Raw genomic sequence first — 20,570 nt, forward strand, 5'->3', positions numbered from 1 at the left:
GCCTTACACAAACCACAGCCGCGATTAAATAATAATGCCGAACAGGTGACATGCTAGCCGACTGCTACTTTAACCAGCACGCAATAGATGATATTCTTCATGTTGTGGAGGGCTCTGGAACGTGCCTTTGGCGGGCCCTCTCCTGGGAGCCTGTGGGAGACGAGCTCACTGAAGCGAGACTCCACAGCATATGGCTAGCCTGCTAGCGTGAAACAGCGGGACAGTCTGCATCGCCGTGCTCCTCACATGTCCCACCCTGGATCAGCTTCGGGAATAGGGTCAGGCAGACTAATTCTGGACCAGTTTGAGGAATGGTGTCAGGGAAAAACTGATCCTGGATCAGTTATTAGCGAGGTATAAGTATGTGACTATTGTTCACAACAACATACTTATACCTAACAGGATGGATCAGTACTTCTTTTTGAAGTTAAAGGAAAAAAAAGGTTTTTTATATATTCAGATATGCACAGAATAAATGGCTACCTGTTTATTCCATTAAATGGCATCTGGTAAGAAATAACTTAAGGTCAATGTACTTGTATGCTTCATTCTTGCCGTAACAATGTGTTTATCCAATACAGCAGTATTTTGTAGCATGCTTAATTAAGGAGACTATTAACACCTCCAGAGAGACTGTGATGCTCCTTAGCTTAGATAAAGCTACTGCCCCCTAAGTGCCAGACATTCTGTAATATTCCCAACCACTTTCAGCTGGGACTTCAGAGTGGGTGACACACACTGCATGTTAATTACTGTGGTGATAAGAAAATGAGACCGAGCCCCTTGATCATCCCACGTAAATATTGCTTCAAATGCCCTTTATATTTGCTATGCAGAACATTACGGGTGCACAGGCCCTAGAACAGTGCGGGGTAAATTCACATCTAGGTCAGTCAAGGTTAGCAAATACTAGAATGGCTAATCTGAGAGACTGACAGACTCATCATTTGCAGTTTGGGGAATTGGGTGCATATCTGCATAATTTTACCTTCCATGTAAATCTGCCTGAAAAAACCTGTTTAACAGGGAACTGAGGGAAGTAGGCTCTACAGGCAGCCCTAGACAGCATGCAAGTCTGTTCCACTGTCCATGCCTCGAATGTCCCTGACAGACCAGTCCTTTGACTCTGAACTGCTGAAAAAGAATTAAGCCTTGACAGTAAGCCTTGAGCAGGCAACATGTTGGAAATAAATTTGAACGGTTTCTGGGAGAAACTCATTAAGCCTGTAACAAAGGTAAAAAGCATATGCACACTATACGGAGCATTTTACCCAATTACACCAATCTAAGCAAACAAAAGGTGGCTCGGAGTCCTGAAACGTTATTGTAAATTATTTTGAAGCAATATGTAGGCCTACACCCTTGTCATGAAGTACATTGCACTGTGAGCAGCATACTGCTACACAGCACAGTAGGAAGCCACTCTGACAGTCAGTATAGGAAAACCAGAGGGGACAGACACCACAAGTGACACCACCAACCCTGCGGCTGCGACTGTAGTGCTTCAAACCCCAACAGTTAAAATGTAAATGCGCTACGCTCCACTGCTGGGAGCGGCTTCCTTCCTGTCTGCACCGGCACACACACAGGTGGCTATTTCAGCCCTACTCATTACTGACCCATCAAAGATAGCCGGCTTCCATCTCCAGCGTGGAGGTGTGAATTATATTTTTTCCTCTGCTGACTGAAGTGACGGTGCCCTGTGAAGGACAGATCTCTGGCTGGGCTGCGCTTCGGTGCTGTGAAATGATGACCACGAATCAGACAGTTACACTGCTGACATTCCCAGACTGCCCTATCAACCCTGACAACTTACTGAAAAAAACACAAACTGCCCTATCAGCTTACAGCCAGATGTAGGCAAAGCAGGGTTGAAAGCAGGTCACCGGAGCTACAGTTGGCCACCTAATACTTGATGTGACCAGGGTGTGGTTGTACTACGCTTGGCAAAAGCAGGCTTGTTTACAGAACCAAGGAACAAGGAAGCAGCCTGGCAATAAAACCAAACACGCCAAGCAATCTCCCGTAATTACAAATGGTTTCAAAAGTAAACACTGAATATGTCCACACTAAAACGTCAGTTGCCGCATGGGAGAAGAAAGGAGAAATTTTGCTTTTATTGTACTCATACTGGAGTTTTTTCTGTGCTGGTTACATGCTGGTGAATGAGAATGGCACAGCAGAGGATGTTACAGACCTAAAATCTATTGATGTGGACCATCTTCACCCTTAGCAAGCCAAACTCCTAGTGAGTAAGCTAGCTTTTTATTTAGATAGCTAACAGTTTCTCAGATTGCTAGGTACCATAACAACAGAGAGGCAACCACAAGAGAGTGGAAAAGGCCTAGACATCTCATGTCCTTTGCTAAATGCACCTCAAGATAGTTTACAGATTAGAAAGATGGATCTGTGCCCATTGTCCTGTCTCCTCCACACTACAGCCACTTAGAGTCCTACCTCTCCCAAAGTACAGTACAGTAACTTACAGTTTAGCTTCCCCAACAATACAGGCACTGAAAGTCCCACCTCCCCTGCATTACAGTCCCGCCTCCTCAAAAGCAGAGCTACCTACAGTCCGGTCCACCCAGCAGTACAGCTACAGTCCTGCCTCTCCAATAAGGCAGAGACATACGCCTCCTTCTCCCTGGCAACGCTTAGGTGTGGAGCTTACCGTGCTGACTCAGAGCTGTTCTGCATTGTGGCTTGTGCTTTCATTGAATGTCCACATCTAGCCTATACCTGATCCCACACTTTCATATTCATCAAACAAGCACTTTAAGAATTCCCATATAACCATTTTTATTGCTTCAACTTGAGAGCATTATGTAGCCGTTGTGAAATGTATACCAGTCAATACAACCTTCCGCCTAACACAGAGTCTCAGTTGCAAAAGCATATTTTGTTTTGCAAAGGCAGCTGTTGCTTTCTCTGCACTGCAGTCGGATAGCCTAATGCTGCAGATCATATAGCCCTGTAGTACTCATCTCCCCTACTCCAAGCTAGACCCTCGACTCATGTTCTGCTGAATGAAATGTAGATTAGCGGCCGCCAAGCCAGGGGAAAAGATTAGATCCTTTAATGAGGGTCGGGTGTCTCAGCCAATTAGAAGTTACTATGGGGCGAGAGATACGCGGCTGATAAATGAAACGGGACAGGATCTGCAGCGATGCTTCCTGAACCCATTAAAATGATCCTTGATGTGCGAGGAAGTGGCATGGGCCCGCTACGCGCCGGCCCGGCAGCCTCCCCGCTCCCCGCCCACGCAGACACGACCGCGGGAGCTTTCACATTTCACAGCCTTGCCACTGCTATCCTGTCACCTTCCCTTGTATCGCCCAGGTGTGAAACCAGGTGGAAGAAAGTGAATTGGTTTCTCATTGGTTAGAATGGTCGCCAAGTGGTTGCATCCTCTCCCATGGATCGACTGAAGGGTAACCTCAACATCATTATAAGGAGTGTGGGCTACTTCCTGCTAATACTGAGCTTTTTACAGAAATCATCTGTATATAAACATCCTCAGGAGTGGACAGTTCAACCGAGGGCCTCTGATCACATGCCTCAGACATTACGTTAGCCCCTATGTTCATATACTGAGTACATACAGAGGTGCAGTCGATTACTGTGGGTATATATGAATGCACAGTATAAGTCAGAGCTGGTTTCACCTGTGAGGCCTGCTAGTATCACTTATGATTGCCCGGAAGCTTTAATCACATTGGGTGGGTTCTGGGTTTACGTTTATGTTCTACACTCACTTTAAAGGATATTCTGGATCAGCTGTACTATGAAAAAACAGTGTGGGAGCCTCAGAGTGCTTTTTTAAAAAACATGCCACCATCTTATCCCCCTGAAATGTGTAGTCTGCAGAGTGAGCCACCGTGCAGCAGCTGATCCTGAGGTCTGAAACACCCTCATGTTATACCTTCAGGAGCTGCCATCAGGCCAGGGAGACACACCTTCAGTTTCATCTGCTGGTATCTGATTCTATAAAAACCTTTACACATAACCTGGGAAGCAAACAAACATTCTACTCAAGTGGCTCTCAGAGGGCACTTCTCCACCCAAACTGGATGGATATTTATAGCAATCAGCATTTTAGTGCAGGCCAAAGAGCACAGCACAGTATGTTAAGCCTTTTTAAATGCAGTAATTAGTATTTCATGCAAGAATACCACGAGCAGGCTCAGTTTTCAGACGGGGATCACCATTTGCCCCGGACCCACCTTTAAATAGCTTCCAGCGATTGAAGGTTAATGAAGGCAGCATATTAGCTCAGCATCTGTGATTAAACGAATTCTCTTATTTAATCATAAGGGGCATCTTGAGCAACTGACACTTTGGAAAGGGGTTGACGTGACTTGTTTGGTGGACTCATGAAGATGATCAGTGCTGTGGGGGCTCCAAGTATATTTGTATAGCTACAGGTTGATATAGACAAACAGCTGGTGGGGGGGGTGGAGGGGGGTGGGAGGTCCAGCCATGAAGTAGCTTAATAAGAATGAGAAGGACATTCTGATGTTAAAATGTGCTGGGTGCCTTCATTGCAACCTGTCCACAAGCTTCACAAAATTTTCAACTGTCATGAGCAGACAGGGCCTTTTATGAAAATGACACAGATGAGGGAAGTTTTTGCAGCTCATTTGTAGCCAGTGCTTTAATACATTATATACAAACTCTCATGCAAACCTAGTCAGGAGAAAAGATTTTGAGACCAAGGAGGATGTAGCCACCTCCTGTAGGATGTAGAGGCAGGGCTTGCAGTGAGGCAGTGTACAATCTTCCCTCAGGGCACTGCAGCTTGTGGAAAGTCCTGGGGGACCGCTGATGTCACAGGACACAGCTCTGAGCCAATTCGGACAGTGAGAGTACGCCAAACCCCGGAGTGCATGGGAACGGGGGGGGGGGGGGGACCTGGGTGGTAAGAAAAACAAATGACTCCCTACAATGCTCCCCCCTACAAATCAGTTTTTAAAGAGCCTGCCGGCGCCGTCCATCTGAAGCAGTAATCCAGCAGATTTAGGAGGGGTTGCTGAATCGCCGGCTTGTGGAAGGGAGAGGAAGCAACGCCGGTGGACAGCGTCCCTTAAACAGACCCCGCAATTCCGCCAGGGGTGCTGGCCAGCTGCCTTCCCTCCCCCTGACGGAGGGATTTTGGATGAGCTCAGAGGCGTGTCAGAGACGGCGCGTGGGCGCTCACTGCAGGCCTCCGGTAGCGGGACCTGACTGACCATGGACGCTAACGCTCCATGAATCCCGCCGGTGGCAGGGGGGGAACGGCGGTTCAGGAGGCCATGGGCCGGGAGCTCTCTCCTGCATTATTAAACACGCGTTCTCTCATGTGGGGGGAGCAGGGGGGAGGCGGAGCGACGCTCCGGGCCTGCCTTAGGGGACCTGAGAGGCCAATCTTTCCTTTTCTGTGCCCATTTCCACTTCTGCGCGATTGAGAGGTCGGTGTCTGAGCGCTGTCTGAGTTCCAAATCCCACTGGGCCCAATCCCCTGGCCTTGCGGGACCGAGCAGATGAAATAAGAGTGTTCATACCCAGAGGGTGACATGCGCTGAAAAAACAAGTCAAGCACGAGGCAGAGCTGGATCAGGCTCACTTCCGATTTCCAACAACTCCACTGCACTTTGGAAAATCACATCCTGGCATTACAGCAAAGGTGAGGCTCAAGGATAAGCTCTTCCACTGGGCTGTAACTCTGAAATTCAAGCGACTCATGAAATGTAGTGTTGTAAGGACACAACCGAGAAATGCATGAATTGTTGTACTATTCCTGTGTAAAATGTTTACTGTGTGGCCTCTGCCTCTGACTTCTAAAAGTCTCAATGTTGTATAGTGCTCCTGAAATGGAGGTGAACTAAGGATGGGAATAGGCAGGATGGGAAATATTGGCCAAGGCTTCTTCCTAAGATGCTATGTTCAAGTCCGTACAAAGCGTACACACTAGGATTGCCTGATTGTGTCTACCAGCCACAGATCAAGGGTTACGAACAAATAGCGACAGACACAGACGCTCAAGGTCAATCCTGTTGCCATGAGACCAGAAAATGATCTAACAGTTCAGATGCACAGCTGAAGCAAACCTGAATCAAATCTCAAAGTTACGTCGGTGAGACAAGTTACTGCAAGAACCCACCCACATACAACTGAGGTGAAATATATCTTCTCAATTACGTTGTGATGGAAGAATATTGAAAATAAGCTCATGAAGAGGAGGTACAGAGGTGGTTCTCAAATAGTGGCACATTCGCCCAGGTATTTGCAGAACAGCTATTTTCAAATACTGCAGCTAGTGCTATCCAGATACAGCACTTTGTCCATAAAACGCTGTCATATTTACAAAACTGAACTGAATAAGCCCCAGAAATAAATCTACCATAAGTGAAATGAACCACATGGCCTGGCCAGAACTGAGCTTTTTGACTGTTTTTTTTTTTTTTATGAAACCTTGACTGTTGAGCAAAAAGAGTGCAATAACAGTGCCTTTGTAAGGTATAGTAAACACCACGTGCATCCAATTCCACAGAAATGTGACTGAGGTTCCACTCAAAGGATGTAACAGTATTACAACCATTTCAAGGCTGTCTTGCATAGGCCTCCATGTGCATGTATGGGACCGTATGTGTAGTTAAAAACAATCATTATTTTCCACGTTCACACAGGTTTCACAGCCAGCTGAAGGAAAAGCTACATAACATGGATGGGACTTTCTTTTTATACTTTACAACGTTTAGTGAAACATTAACTTTAGGGAACTTCGATCAAGAAAACAGAGAAACGTATATTTTTTTCCTCCTCGTTCAGCCATCTTAAAATGGAGTACAGACACCTTGAGGTGTTGAGTAAATACAGTACTAAACTGAACTCCACCCCTTATCCTTTCTTTAATGCAGTAAATACAGCCATTTGTGAGCAATGGAATGTTTTTGAGAAGTAGCTTTAGGTAAACAAACCCCTGACTCGCTACCCTTGATCCATGGTAACCAACGACCTTTCTACATCTCCTAGCTACCTGAGAAACCTGTTCGTGCAATGATTCCTTAAACTCACCAACAATATCTAACTCGCACGCCAACCGCCATGGGCAAAACCGGTACGACTTTAAACCCAAAAACCGACAAAGTTGAACAAACGCAAGCAGAATACCTTTAAGGCAGCCCTTTACGAGTGAGAAATAAAAAGTAACAGCAAGTATTTGCCCACAATTTCTCTTGTCGGCACCTGTTGCGGAGGCCCCCTCTCTTTCCTCATCCTGGCCCACAGGGCAGCAGTGGCACTGTCAGGCCGCTGGAGTTCTCTCCCGTCACTGAGAGGTTAACAGGCGGCGGGTCTGGGGCTCCGGGAGTTCATATTGCGTCATCGTCCGTGAGCCTGAAATTCCAGCCGCGCGCGGAGCACGCCGGCCACCGGACGCCCCAACCCGCCGGCTGAAAAAACCCAACAGTGTTCAAAACCCCCACTCGCAAAAAAAAAAAAGAAGAGAAAGGAGAGAAAGGACATTCGTCAGACCTACTGTGCAGTTCAGGCTGGCCGGAATCCCGCATGCTCTTCACTGTCTAAATGAAGGAAAAACTTTCCCTCCTGCTCCCCCCCCTTCCTCCACGCCCCCGCTTCCCCATTTGCCAGGACCGCCTCATTTGTGTGAAGTCTACTTCCTATTCACCTCTGACCCCAGCCCTAAGCCCTCCTCTTTCTCTCCCAAAGCAGACAGGGCTGAAAGCGTGGGAGGGCAGCAGTCTGGGTGAGCAAGTCGGTGACAGCCTATGACAGGCACCGAGGGCAGGTTCCCAGCTGCGGACGGCCCCTCCTTCCCCAGAGTGAGTGACGCGGTGTCGGGTTTCAGGCCTGGCTGCAGCTGCGCCTGGCTCAGAATTACATAAACCCTTTTTTCAGCGGTGTCAGGAAGTGAGGAAGCCAGCGATTCGGCAGGGGCCCCCAGCCATCTTCTCACACGGGCCTCTCCCACCTTCTCTGTCCATGCCAGACTGGTGGGGGCCACAAACTAAATTTAAAACAGCAATACTTAGTTTTTCTGCATCAGCATGCATCAACTTGGTGGCTCTTCTAAACTGCTGTTCCACAGAGCACATCCTCAAGGTCTAAGCTTGTGTAAGCTTTTGCTCTTCTGTCTTCTGACTACTTTAATCTGAAGAACGTTCCAAAAATATGCCCTATATTTACTAGCATGTGACTGAGGTTGTAGTGTCCCTGTGAGTATTTGTTAGAGTCACACTATTAGTGGTGCACCCTTCTCAGCCAAGCGATGCCTGTTAGGGGCTTCCCCACTTGTCATCCAGAGAGCAGATCACTCAGATCACTCTGTAACTGAGACAAACATGGCTGAACACTGACAGACAGCTGGGAGACCTTTAGCTCTCTGAACAAACGATAAGTACAGCTAATTGCGCTCCTACTGGCTGCAACTACTTTGCTGGCCTTTTCGTCCTCTGGTGCCCCTAGTGGTAAAACGTCATTACTGTGGGAGTTGCTCACAAGACAAGGAGTGAGTTTTTGCTCAGCTGCTAGCCAGGCACCTCAGCTGAAGTTCATGATAGCGGCAATGTTGGCATCGTGTGTCTATGTGCCAAGGTCATGTAACACAAGCACTTTCAGAGTAAGTACTGCAGCTAAACCACTTGGGATCCACTTAGTGTTCTTTTCATAAGTTAGAAAGAAAAAATATGGTTAAAACATTTAATGTAATAATAACGTATTGTTACTGTGTTAATAATAATAATGTAATACTGTACATTACATGTTACATTATAGTGCAAACACTGGAAAAACTCAATAATGTAATACAATGCTGCATCAATGAGGTTTTCATTAGCGTTTATTAACTGAACTCAGTCCATGAGTTGTGTTTGCGTGTGCGTATACGTAGGTGTGTACCACATATGCATGCACACACTGCAAAGTTTCATGGGCTGGAAAACCACTGAAAGCAGGTAAGGGCTCTACTACCTTGAACAAACACATTCTTGTACGGAAAAAAATCATCACTACACAACCATCCACAACACAAACTAGGCTAATGTTAATGACGTAGTCAACAGAGCTCCCATCAAAGACTCTCCTATATCTTGTGTTTTTTGGGAGTATTTGAATATTATTTGCTTGCTATTCTCTGACTAAAAGAGCTAAAAGTAAAAGATTGTTTTCATGTGGTTCAATTTTGGCTAGCTATATAGGTGTATTTTACCTGTGCTGAGAGGGATCTATTCGCACTATGCTCACAGAAGTCCCTCTGCATTATCCCACAGACAGCAAACGATATTCATGCTGATATCCAAATTTTCTACTGATATAAGAAATGCTGATAATTATACTCAGCTGTCTAGCAGGTCATCCCCAAACCCTAAAAATTCAGACAGGGAAGGACTGTCAGATTATTCCACTGTCTTATAGCAGCCATAATCAGACTGTGGCAACACAGATTGATTTTACTAGTTACTATTTTAATTCCTAACATTGTGCTACAGTAACAAACTGCCGCAAAAACGTGGGTTTCGGAATGTGTGCCGTCAGAACATTAAATGTCGGTTCAGGAGACAGCAGCTTCTGTGCAGTTTTGAGTCTGGCTAGTCTCTCTGGCTGTTACATTCCACTGCAGTCAGCTGGTAAACCAGCACTTACTGAACCGTGGAACTACAACACTGCTGACACAATGACAGCATTTACAACCAATATTCACCTGCTGTCAATAACAATGATGCAAATAATGTGGATGAGGGAAAAATGTCTATGTTTTGTTATGGATGGAGAAAATTTTGTATTCAGATACTCAGCACGGAATAAATACAAAATTATTCTGAGCTATAGTTCTTATATTAAACAAGTATGCAGATACATTTTGCATTTAGCAATATTAAATAAAAATGACTCACTACCACTGAAAGTAATGATTCACTATTATCAATTAACAGTTAACAATTAATGTTACAGTTGTGATTTCTACTGTACTAATAGAAATAGTCTAAATAATTACAATAAAATGTCTTCCCTATCCGTGCAAACATTTCATTTACAGCAAAATATTTACCATGAGAAATCCTGACTATTAAAAGTGTGGATGTGTACATATACCTTTTATAGAAATTTTTTATAGACCTCATTTCACACCAATAATGAATCTTATTCCAGAAAACACCATGTGTATGTTTCTTTCTCTCCCTCTCTCTGCTGACAGTCCTGAAGTGGTAGTATGAGGCCTATCACTTTCAACAAAAACCTTCAGCAAAGTATCCTCTTTTTTCAAATGATATTGCAATGAAGACAACAGCACAAATGAAATGAGTTGCTACAGATAACGAAAGTACCACATAGCTAATTAAAATACCATCCTCATTTAGGCAGAGGCACTGTACAACAGAAAGCAAAGATGATCACCTTTCCCAATTTCCAAGCTTGTTCAGCATAGTCCTTGTACACCTCACACATACAAATCCAAATGCAGCCCACTCCACTCCCAAGAAACACCGGCATAGAAATTATCACTCTTTAAAAATCACCTCATAACAACCCACTTATAAGAATCAATGGGAATTCACTTGCAACATACATTCAAATAATTAATGAAAAAAGCCTTAAGAATTAGGATATAGGGTATCTCTGATCCTGTGCTAACCACCAAAGCACTTAGTGTGTAAAATACTTTGAGAAAAAGATACATAGTGCCTGGATGCCAGTCAACATAGACAAGGATTATTAAAGACATAAGATGAAAACTACGGTCCTAGAGTCTCACAACAGCCCAAAATAAGACCACTGAAAGAAATGCGTCTGTGAAATTGGGTATTTTCCAGCGCGCTGTCTAAGGTTTTATTAAGAACTAAGTATGTGCCATCATGAAAACAAATGCAAACAGGCAAGGCACCACAGCGCCAATTATCATGGAGATAAAGATAATTAACACGAGTCAAACTACAATTTTGATTCTGTGTTTTAATTTACTTAATGACACTGTCTGGGTGGCACTGCAGCTCAAACTCAAATTAACACAGTGACATTCACATGATTAAACTGATGGTATAAAAACACTGAACACTTCAAACACATTTTAGTTCATGTTTGGAGAATGTAGCCAAGAACATTCCTCAAGTAATTAATAGAAAAATGTTCTTTTACATTTTACTCCCTTCTCCTGGAACTTTTTGCAATAAACTCATCTGTCCTGATTCTAATTCTTTTAAGCAGAGCTGTGCAACCATTCACCCCTTGAGCCTGAGTGCCATACTGGAACTAGTGCAAATGGCAGACATGGGCATGGTTACATCAGGCAATACAGCCGTTATAAATATCTTGCTTGAACAAGGATCCAAGCGGCAAACAGACAAGTGCTACTGTTGAAATGATGCGGCCCAGATTCCCCATAGCTTCCCTGGTGTTCCTGTTTATAGGGGCCAGTAGATGTCTCTAGAGCCACTGGTCACGTATCTCTGTAAACTAGACTCTTACAAGACGATTACATGAAGCCGGTTCAGCCCACTGGATGCTGATTGGCTGTCTGGTGAAACACAGCTTTGGTATTGGTCAGATGGGCGTGGGGCTGCTGCTCGCTTACAGGCCCTGCTGCTTGCTTAGCCTTGTATCTGAGGTCAGTGCACTCTGTGGGTCTCCCTGAGAAGAGATAAACACCAGTGCAACAAACACACACACACTGTCACCACCCACACACATTAGAGCAGCTGAAGAGAATCTGGACTCCGGCTCACAACCTCACAGCAACTCCAGCCTGCACTGACCCACATCTCATTATAGCCTTAAGCATGCTTACAATAAGTCCTGAAGACACTGCTGCCGCTCTTAATTAGCTGATACCTCCTGCCTAAGGTCTGGGCGGCAGCAGTGAATCATCATTTAAAGGAGACACTCACTCCCCCACAATTGCAGGTTTCCAGCAAACATTCACAGGCTCTTTCAGAGCTGGTTAAACATTACACGGGTGGCTTGCGTTTGCCCTCCCATGCCCGAGAAACTGTGTCAGTGTTTTCTCTGCATCGCTGGAAAAGTGCCCCTGCTGTTCTTTCCCCAGAGACTGATTCTGAAAAGCCACTGACCATCATAAGAAACAGACAGCTGCATCTCTCCTTCTCCATTTATTCACACCAGCACATGTCTTCAAACCTCCTACTTGCCTTCATGGTTTTACTAAGTCTCTTGAGTCAGTAACTTTCACACTCATTTCTAAATATCACTGTGCTGGTTAAGGCTGCAGGCTAATCACTATGTAGGTTTGTCAATGTCTCGCCTAATGTGCATGTGCACGTACGGCTTTAAACCTTACCTGTGGCACATAATCCAGGGAGAAGGTGTTGAACTTCTCTTTCTCCTCGCTGCCATTTGCCCAGGGGCAATTTGTTTTGCCCTGCTGATCCAAAGGAGCATCCTGACTCAGGGCAGCTTCCAGCTGGGGCAAAAGATCGTCTCCAAGGAGGTCTGGGGCCTCCAGTCCCTCAAAACCCCCACTCTGAGCCCCTACCTGCTGCAGCAGGTTCTCGTCCAGGCCGTGGTAGCCATTGCTGCTGGCTGCTGATGGTAAGTCCGACTCACAATTTCCCTGCTGGTCCGAGTGAAGGTGGCTCTCGGCAGCAGGGTAGCACTCCATGCTTTCCGTAAACATCTCTGAGCTGTTGTAACCTCCCTGAGCCTGCACAGACTGGAAGGGGCATTTCCCCCCGAGGTTCATGGCAAGCTGCTGCTGCTGGTGCTGATCCATCCCAGAGAGCAATGGACAGGTGTCCCGAGGCCCCGAAAATTCTGTCACGGATGAGTGCAGAGCTGCAGCCCTGACGGGGGCAGCGGTGGACACCGGCGCCGAGGTCGACAACAGAGGCCCGCCGGACACCGACTGTCCAGGGAACGAATACGGTGAGGGGGAGTAGGTGACGCCGGAGCCAACTGAGCAGGAGGGGAGGGTGTGTGACACAGAAGGAGACGAGCCAGAGTACGGCAGTGCCACATCCATTGTCGATCCGGGGTACTGCGGGCCGCCCTGACAGCTCCGGAGTCTGGTCTGCTGATGCTCGGGAACACCCCCGAAGGAGGCGTTGCGCATCTCCTGGTAGGCCTTCGGGTGGTTCAAGGCATTGGGGACGCCCCCCTGGTGGAAGGGGCTTCCATTCTGCTCAGTGTTAAGCCGTGGGACGTGGGCCAGGTTCTGGTGGATCTGTTGCTGCTGCTGTTGCTGTTTCTGCGTCAGGCTACCCTGGAAAAAGGCAAGGTGGTGGTGTTGGTGCTCTGCGAAGGCCTCGCCGTGCTGGTGCAGAGACTGGGCAGTGGTTGGTTGTTGGGGGTTCTGGAGGTGATGATGCTGGTTAAGGTGTTGGTGGTGACTCTGCTGCTGCTGCTGCTGCAGCTGGTGGAATGAATTCCCGTTCTGGTCCTGGTTGCCCCACATGGGACTGCTGTCTGGGTACAGCCCATTGGGTTGATGCATTTGCTGCACTGAAGAGCTGTGAAACTGGGAGTGCTGGCCCATCGCACCGCCGTCATTTCTGCCAGAGCTTGAGAAAGGCTGCCCGATAGAATGCGAGGCCTTCATGGCATCGAAATGGCCGACTTGCTGATCGAAGGTCAAGCCCTGATGTGAGGAGGACGAGGAAGAGGGCGGCCCCAGGCCAGGGTGCTTCCCAGCGCCCAACGGATCCACCTGCAGGGGCTCAAACCCAGCACTGAGGTTCAGCTCGTCCACCAAAGACACGGGCCCCGTCGCAAAGCCCTCGTCCGACAGCCCCTCCAGCCCTCCCACAAACAAGTTTGGGTCGTCAAAGAAGTCCATCATGGGGTCGGTCATGTCGCTGACTCGGGCGCGGTGGCTTCTAGCTGGTGTAGTCCGAGAGGCTCAGTGGCTACAGTACCACAGGCTGCCCATCTACGCAGAGCGATGAGATAGCCCTCTGATGCATCACAAAGCCCTGTGAATGACAGATAAGAGGATTCGGTGAGACTGCATCAGTTCTCAAGCACATTCGAGATGGCCAACAACCAGTATTTGAGCTACACAGACAAGGGTAGAGGAAAACCATTTATGCTTTTCTGAAAGAAAAGGCACACTGTGCTCTGCTTTGAGCGGTTCTGACAATTTGATGCTGGAGTACATTTTCCAGACCAAGTTTAACATGGTTCCCTGTGCTTCAACTTTAAAGCAGACTTTCTTAAAAGAGGGCTCAAAGGCAACCAAAAAGTTTCTGATAACACAAACTAATTCTAAGACATGCTACCATTCCACAGGTCTCATAAATTTATATCAAACGTTCTGGTACACAAGGTGTTTGTGGATTTGTTTGCATATTTATTGTCATATAGAATATGTTGCATTGCCTTATGGAGGTTCTTACATGTGCCCTCTGACTTTGCATACACTCAGTAATGTGTGGTGAGAGACAGGTACAGCAAGAAAAGGAAAATCCAGCTCATCATGAACTAGCATAGGCTTTGTGTGTCTGTGACTTTACTAATCAAAATAATTTTCATACACAGCAAAAATCAATTCGGACAACTAATAATAATAACAATTTCCCCAAAATAGTACGAGGTATTTTCCTTGAATTTTGCAGTGGTGCATGTAATGGAACATATACAGTATGTAATGTATAAGCCACTTCCAAGGCAGGGTGTATTCTATTTGTATAGATTACTACACTATATGGACAAAGGTATTTGGCCACATCCGTTTTTCAGGGTTTGGGCTAGGCCCCTTATCTCCAGTGAAGGGCAACCTTAATGCTTCAGCATACCAAGACATTTTGGACAATGCTATGCTTCCAACCATGTGGCAACAGTTTGGGGAAGGCCCTTTTCTATTCAAACATGACTGTGCCCCAGTGCACAAAGCAAGGACTATAAAGACATGGTTTGATGAGTTTGATGTGGAAGAACTTGACTGGCCCACACAGAGCCCTGACCTCAACTCCATCGAGCACCTTTGGGATGAACTGGAACGGAGATTGCGAGCCAGGCCTTCTCGTCCAATCACTGCCTGACCTCATAAATGCTCTACAGAATGAATGGGCACAAATTCCTACAGAAACATTCCAAAATCTTGTGGAAAGCCTTCCAAGAAGAGTGGAAGCTGTTATAGCTGCAAAAGGGGGACCAACTCCATATTAAAGTATATGTATTTGAATACAATGTCATTACGATGTAATGGTCAGGCGTCAGAATACTTTTGTCCATATAGTATATCTGTTACTTTGCTGCACCAAAGTTTTCCTTTGTTATTGTCATCATTTTCCTACAAGCAAACAGGGCTTCCAGCCATTTTAATAAACAAAAACATTATTATGGTGGTTGGTGTGGTATGAAATGTACATCTAAGTACAATTAAGGGACAGTCTGAGATTTGTTAACTTTCATACCAAAAACCTGTGTAACCAAGGCATACACAAAAATGACAATAGGGTTTTGTTTTTCATACACAAATTCTGACCTCTGTGCATATGAATGATTTTTAAGATCAGTTTTCCCACATATTGATAATAGAGGTCCAAGATTTCAAATGAGCACTCCTTTCATTCACATTGGCATTTGTAACTTTAACAAAAACAGCCATTGACCATCAAGCCGGCAGACTCATATGCTGATACTCAAAGGTTTTTCACAAAACCCATTAGATCTGGTTTACTAATGACATTCGCTATTCAGTACGGCATGCTATTCAGTACGACGCCAAAAACAGGTACATCACAGGTGCGGAGGCTGGCATGAGCCAAATGCCAGCCTGCACTGCTGTGCCTTTTAGTCCCTTCAAACGGCTCAGAGATCAACGCAGAGCCGCCTGCAGCATCAAATGGCAGCACTCTATCGGCTGCTGCCGAGTGTGGGGGAGGTACAGACAGCTGATAAGATTTCACATGTCTGGCTGCCGCTCGTCTTGGCCACGCAGTGACCTCATATGACGAAAGACTGAGGTCAGTCGCAGCCTGCCGACTCGCTTTGCGCGACGCAGTGCCGGTGAAGCATCTGACAGGGTCGGTCTGGCCAACAGCTCCACTCAGACTGGATTCATTATTCATTGATTCTCGTCTCCTTCACTTCAAATTGATGACTGTCCGGCGCGGAGACCCAGAACTGCACACAAAAAGGCATAACATTTCCGTGTTCACATGATGCAGGGGACATGAATTCCTTCATTAACAGACGAGCCTTCAGTTAGATGTGCATGGCATTGCATTTCCGTGCCCTCGGCCACATAGCATGTGATAGTTACTGCACCTACATATTCAAGACTTTCATGCTGCATTTTACATAAGAGCTACAAGTTGTATCAGGAGCCACCAGACCGGACTTTTCCATTACGTGCTTTTGTGGATGTTTCTATTAAGTGGCTGTATTTGGATAGCAAGGGTCGATATCATTCTGGTTTAGTGCTACAGCTGCAATCATGTCATTGAACCTGTGACTCCAACAATCAGCTGTAATCTTTGGGCACAAGGGCTTACAGCTGGAGACTGCAGAGTCAAGCAAATTCCCCTGACAGTAATGTCCAGCTATTGGCAGAGAACTGACACCACTGTACCACCTCAAACGGACGTGTGGACATTACCTTGTGCTATAGCCATTGATAATCTACTGTCACTCTGCACCATCCACATAAATCACTTCAAAAACTGTGGAAATGACTTCCCTGTTACTAATTTTCTGCTTCTTCTACATGGTGACAGTCATCTCATTGACAGTGAAACGTGGCATGGACAAGTGTTGCTCCCAAGATATTACCACTTGTGAAAATGGCTTTGCAATTAAATCACTGCTGTCTCACTTTGTGATTGCTGTGTTTCACTTACAATTAACTTCCATGTTCATCGCTAAACAAATCATATAAAACAGCATGTCAATTTGAAATGTTATAAGGAACACTTTTACATCAATCGCAGGCTGGAGGCTGTCAGTGGTCATGCCTGGATCTAAAACAACACAGACACTAACACACAAATTCTCAAGTTGAAATATTCATATATTTACTCCTTCGGTATCCTGCCACTTCTGTCTCAAAGATCTTTGGTTTTGCCTGTTAAAAGCATCATTTATTATTTAACCTCATTTCTGGCAATAACCTTAGAGTTTCACAAGGCACAAACCGCTAGTCACGGCTCATGATGATTGCAAAGTATGAATTTTGCCTAACTTGTCACATAAAAGTGATAAGTTCAAATTTTACAAACTTATCATTCATGATGTCTAGATGTACATGAGGTTCCTTCTTTGCACAATATGCGCATTATGGTAGCCTTTTCACTAGATTTACACATGTTAAACACTTTTGAAATCACTCACTCATTCATCTAGCGTTTGGCACATGTGGCACAAGCATAATCTCTAGAGCTGTACATCCTGGCTGTCATAACTCTTGGTCCCAGGTCACACTCAACCATGCTCAATATGACGCATATTACTGTTGTTTGTAGAAGCACAACTTCTACACAAGCTGATTTTGTAAACTGCGTCAGCATTAACTCTTTCAACTGGTTTGTGCCACATTTTACAAATATAATGTATCTACAGCCTGTGTAATCTTGACACAAAGCCTGCCTCTAGTTGTAGTAGTAGCAGTAATAATAATAATAATATTAACAACAACAACTTTTGTGTTTCCATTGGACTGACGACGTTATCTAAAGCCATGCAACGCATGAGGTAATTCGCTCCAATGGTTACTGTTACACTTTTCTATGGTGTAACTAAGTCTGATCAGGTTTAAAACGCGTAATACCGATGACAGGGCGAGAAATGTTGCTGTGACTAACAGCTGATGGACAAGTGCACTCGTTAACCGTGTTAACTCCAGTCGTTACTGCTAACACTCTAACAGAATACTCACATTTGTAAAGCATCGATAACAAATGCACGACACAACCCAACAACAACTACTACTCCCAGAAATGTGATTTATGTATATATTTTTGATGCGTATGATGCGATTGATTATAAATAAGTTAAACATATAACGTATACGTTCATGTTTGCATGGACGTACTTCCTGCTTCAATTTAGCAAAGTTGCTTCTTTGTTCATATGCCTCTGATGTGTCTGGCGCTGCCTGAAGTGGCACACCGCCATGCTATAGTTAACGTTACTTGTTTTCCTGCCCCTCTCCACAGGCATCCCAATATGCGTTCACAAACTGAACTCGACGAAGTCTTATCTTCGTATTTTACCTCAAAGACTGAGACATTTACCCGTCAGCGAAGCCTGCACTAGCAAACAGAGTACTGTGGTGGCAATGTCACGATAAGTTCAAACGTGTCCCCTAGGTTAGCTAGCTGGGTCACATCGGCTAAACTGCCCCCGGGGATTCGGTACGGCACGACCTCATTGGATAGCTAGCTCTCGCTACCACGATTCCGTCTAGATGCGAAGTAGTGAGTGTGACTTGGGTTTTGGAAACTCGTTGCTCCTCAAGCTTTTAATCATCCCTCCAAAAATACATTGATGCATGCCCAGCTGGCTGACGATAACCACCTCGGCATTTGCGTGTCACAAAGGTCCTTAGATGGCTAGCTTGCTAGCAAACCAGCAAACGCAACATCATGACGCAACGAACCAGTGACTATATTGCCGGTTGGGAGGGGGGCTGGGCACTAATATTTCAGACAGCTATTTTTAACATCACTTACCTTCGCATCCTGTGCGAATATCGTGCCCTCTGTGGCTTAGCTAGCGAGCTAGCTATGCTCCTTAGAAGCAAACGAACTTCGCAGCTTAGTCAGCCAGGAAGCAGCCCGGTCACACAAGTGGTCGGAATACATATACAGCACACGTTGGGATACGTTTCCTTACGAAACACAAAATATGTACATTCACAAAGAGACTGGATATAGTTATCCTCCGAAAAACTCATGCAGCTGGGCGAACGTTACACCGCTCATTTTTTATCGGGGGGAGCATCTCACACGTGTTTCCACATCGCCACTTCTCAACCCCAGCCAGTCTCTCTGTGTGGCGTCCTCATGCTACCAACAGAACGCGATACGCAAGGAGGGGTTCCATCGTCATTCACACTATTCGCACCAGGCTAGCCCCCATTTGAGTCGCTGCCGTGTGTACACGGGAATCTCCTAAGCCTACAACACCCCTCCCCCAATACCCCCAAGAAAAAGGGCACCTGCTGTAGCCCTGACTGGTCTCAACACAGTCGCTCTCTGCCTGCATGTCTCTCACCATTAAGCAGGAGGCTGACAGCGGTGACCCATCTGACATATTGGACCCATGGGAGGAGTAGCGTTATGGTCAAATAAGTTCTGCATCTCAGAAAGGGATTCCCTGAGTCTAACTGAGCGACACTCTCCGCACGAAATGACAGCCAAAAACGTCTTGAGCGCAACGAAGAGACCAAACGTTAGTGTGACTATAGATATCGCGATGTGCACTTACCACGGTGAAGCAATCTTCCCTTGTAACAAAGCGCCGATTTATGAATAATTATGATTATCGCTGGCGTATTTGCGAAGTTTTAGTTGCTCCGCAGCTGGCGTCCTCAGAGGTTCCACCGCCGCCAACGTGATGATACATGTCATTTGCATATCAGTTAGTTGCTCTCTGATTGGACAGCCAGGAGTTTGTCCAGTTTGGACCACCGGCAGCCGAGATTTGGACTCCGTTTAGATAGATGTAGATTCCAATACCACTCCTGCCCCGAAAGCACCTGCTCCAGACTCGGGTCAGAGGGGGGATCCAGGAGACAAGTGGTTATAATAGGAGGGCACACAAGATGGCCGCGCCGGGGCTGAAGCCAATCGGCGGAGGTTTTACTTTGTTTTCGCATAAACTGTAGTCTCCCGGATACTAATGTTAAGCTGTCGGGAAAGAGATAGCGAGAGAAAGTGCAGTACTGGCAACCAGCCGTCAGCGTGCGGCGTCCTCAGGTGGTTGCTCCCGGAACAGCGCTAAATTTACTCATCTCCATTGGGCCAGGTTAGCCCTGCGTAGACGTTTAAGTGACCAAGCTGTCGCGACAAACGAGCCCTATCCTTGTGCAAAATGAGTGTACATTAACTCGTCAAGGAATACCCACCATCTGAACTGCGGTCGAAGCTCGATGAATTTTGTCACCGGACTCATTTAAGAGGTCCTGAACTAGCTAGGTGTGTCGTGTAGGGCTTACATTACTGTAGTTTCACCGCCCTGTTCTCTCTGAAAGTGTCATCGTTTTATATGCTCAAGACAAAATTAATCCAACGTTCCATTATGGACATACAACATCCTGGCCAGGTCGGTCCATTACTGTGACCATTTGTTATTTATCCAAGGAATTGTCTTGCATCAGTTAATGTCAGAGAAGGAAAGTGGGTTAAACCATTTAAAATAATAACACATGCTTGAAAATGTGCCGAAACAAAGCACATATGAAAGAACAGAGTACATTAAGTATCATAAATTGCATTCTACTTTGTGAAAGTATCATTCGAGTCTGCAAATTCGAACTATTAAATTATGCATATCGTCAAGAAAGATGTGCTAGATCTGGAAAATGTTTCTTGGCATATTCACGTTCTCTAGATTTTTAAGGCGTTTGTTATGTGACAGACAAGGACCATGATTGGGAGAGGCACTGAAAATAATACTGG

The 20,570-nt window shown here is 45.8% G+C and overlaps 1 protein-coding gene across 11 annotated transcripts in view; it reads right to left on the reverse strand.

Annotated features, from left to right (window-relative positions):
- Positions 1–19,487, reverse strand: part of chd9 (chromodomain helicase DNA binding protein 9) — a 72,925-nt gene extending 53,438 nt beyond the window's left edge. For 8 of the 11 annotated variants that reach the window (XM_036544102.1, XM_036544100.1, XM_036544092.1 and 5 more), the window contains exons 1-2: positions 19,378–19,487; positions 12,290–13,919 (exon numbers count right to left, since the gene is read on the reverse strand). In XM_036544102.1, the coding sequence (XP_036399995.1) occupies positions 12,290–13,798 (1,509 nt within the window). In that variant the 5' untranslated portion in view covers positions 13,799–13,919; positions 19,378–19,487. Of the gene's footprint in view, positions 1–7,512; positions 7,594–12,289; positions 13,920–18,620; positions 18,698–19,377 lie in introns of those variants that run through there. The other 3 variants (XM_036544091.1, XM_036544099.1, XM_036544098.1) reach the window with 3 other exon arrangements.
- Positions 19,488–20,570: the final 1,083 nt, after the last annotated feature.

The sequence above is a fragment of the Megalops cyprinoides genome, chromosome 13 (genome assembly GCF_013368585.1).
Source record: "Megalops cyprinoides isolate fMegCyp1 chromosome 13, fMegCyp1.pri, whole genome shotgun sequence".
NCBI classification, from domain to species: domain Eukaryota; kingdom Metazoa; phylum Chordata; class Actinopteri; order Elopiformes; family Megalopidae; genus Megalops; species Megalops cyprinoides.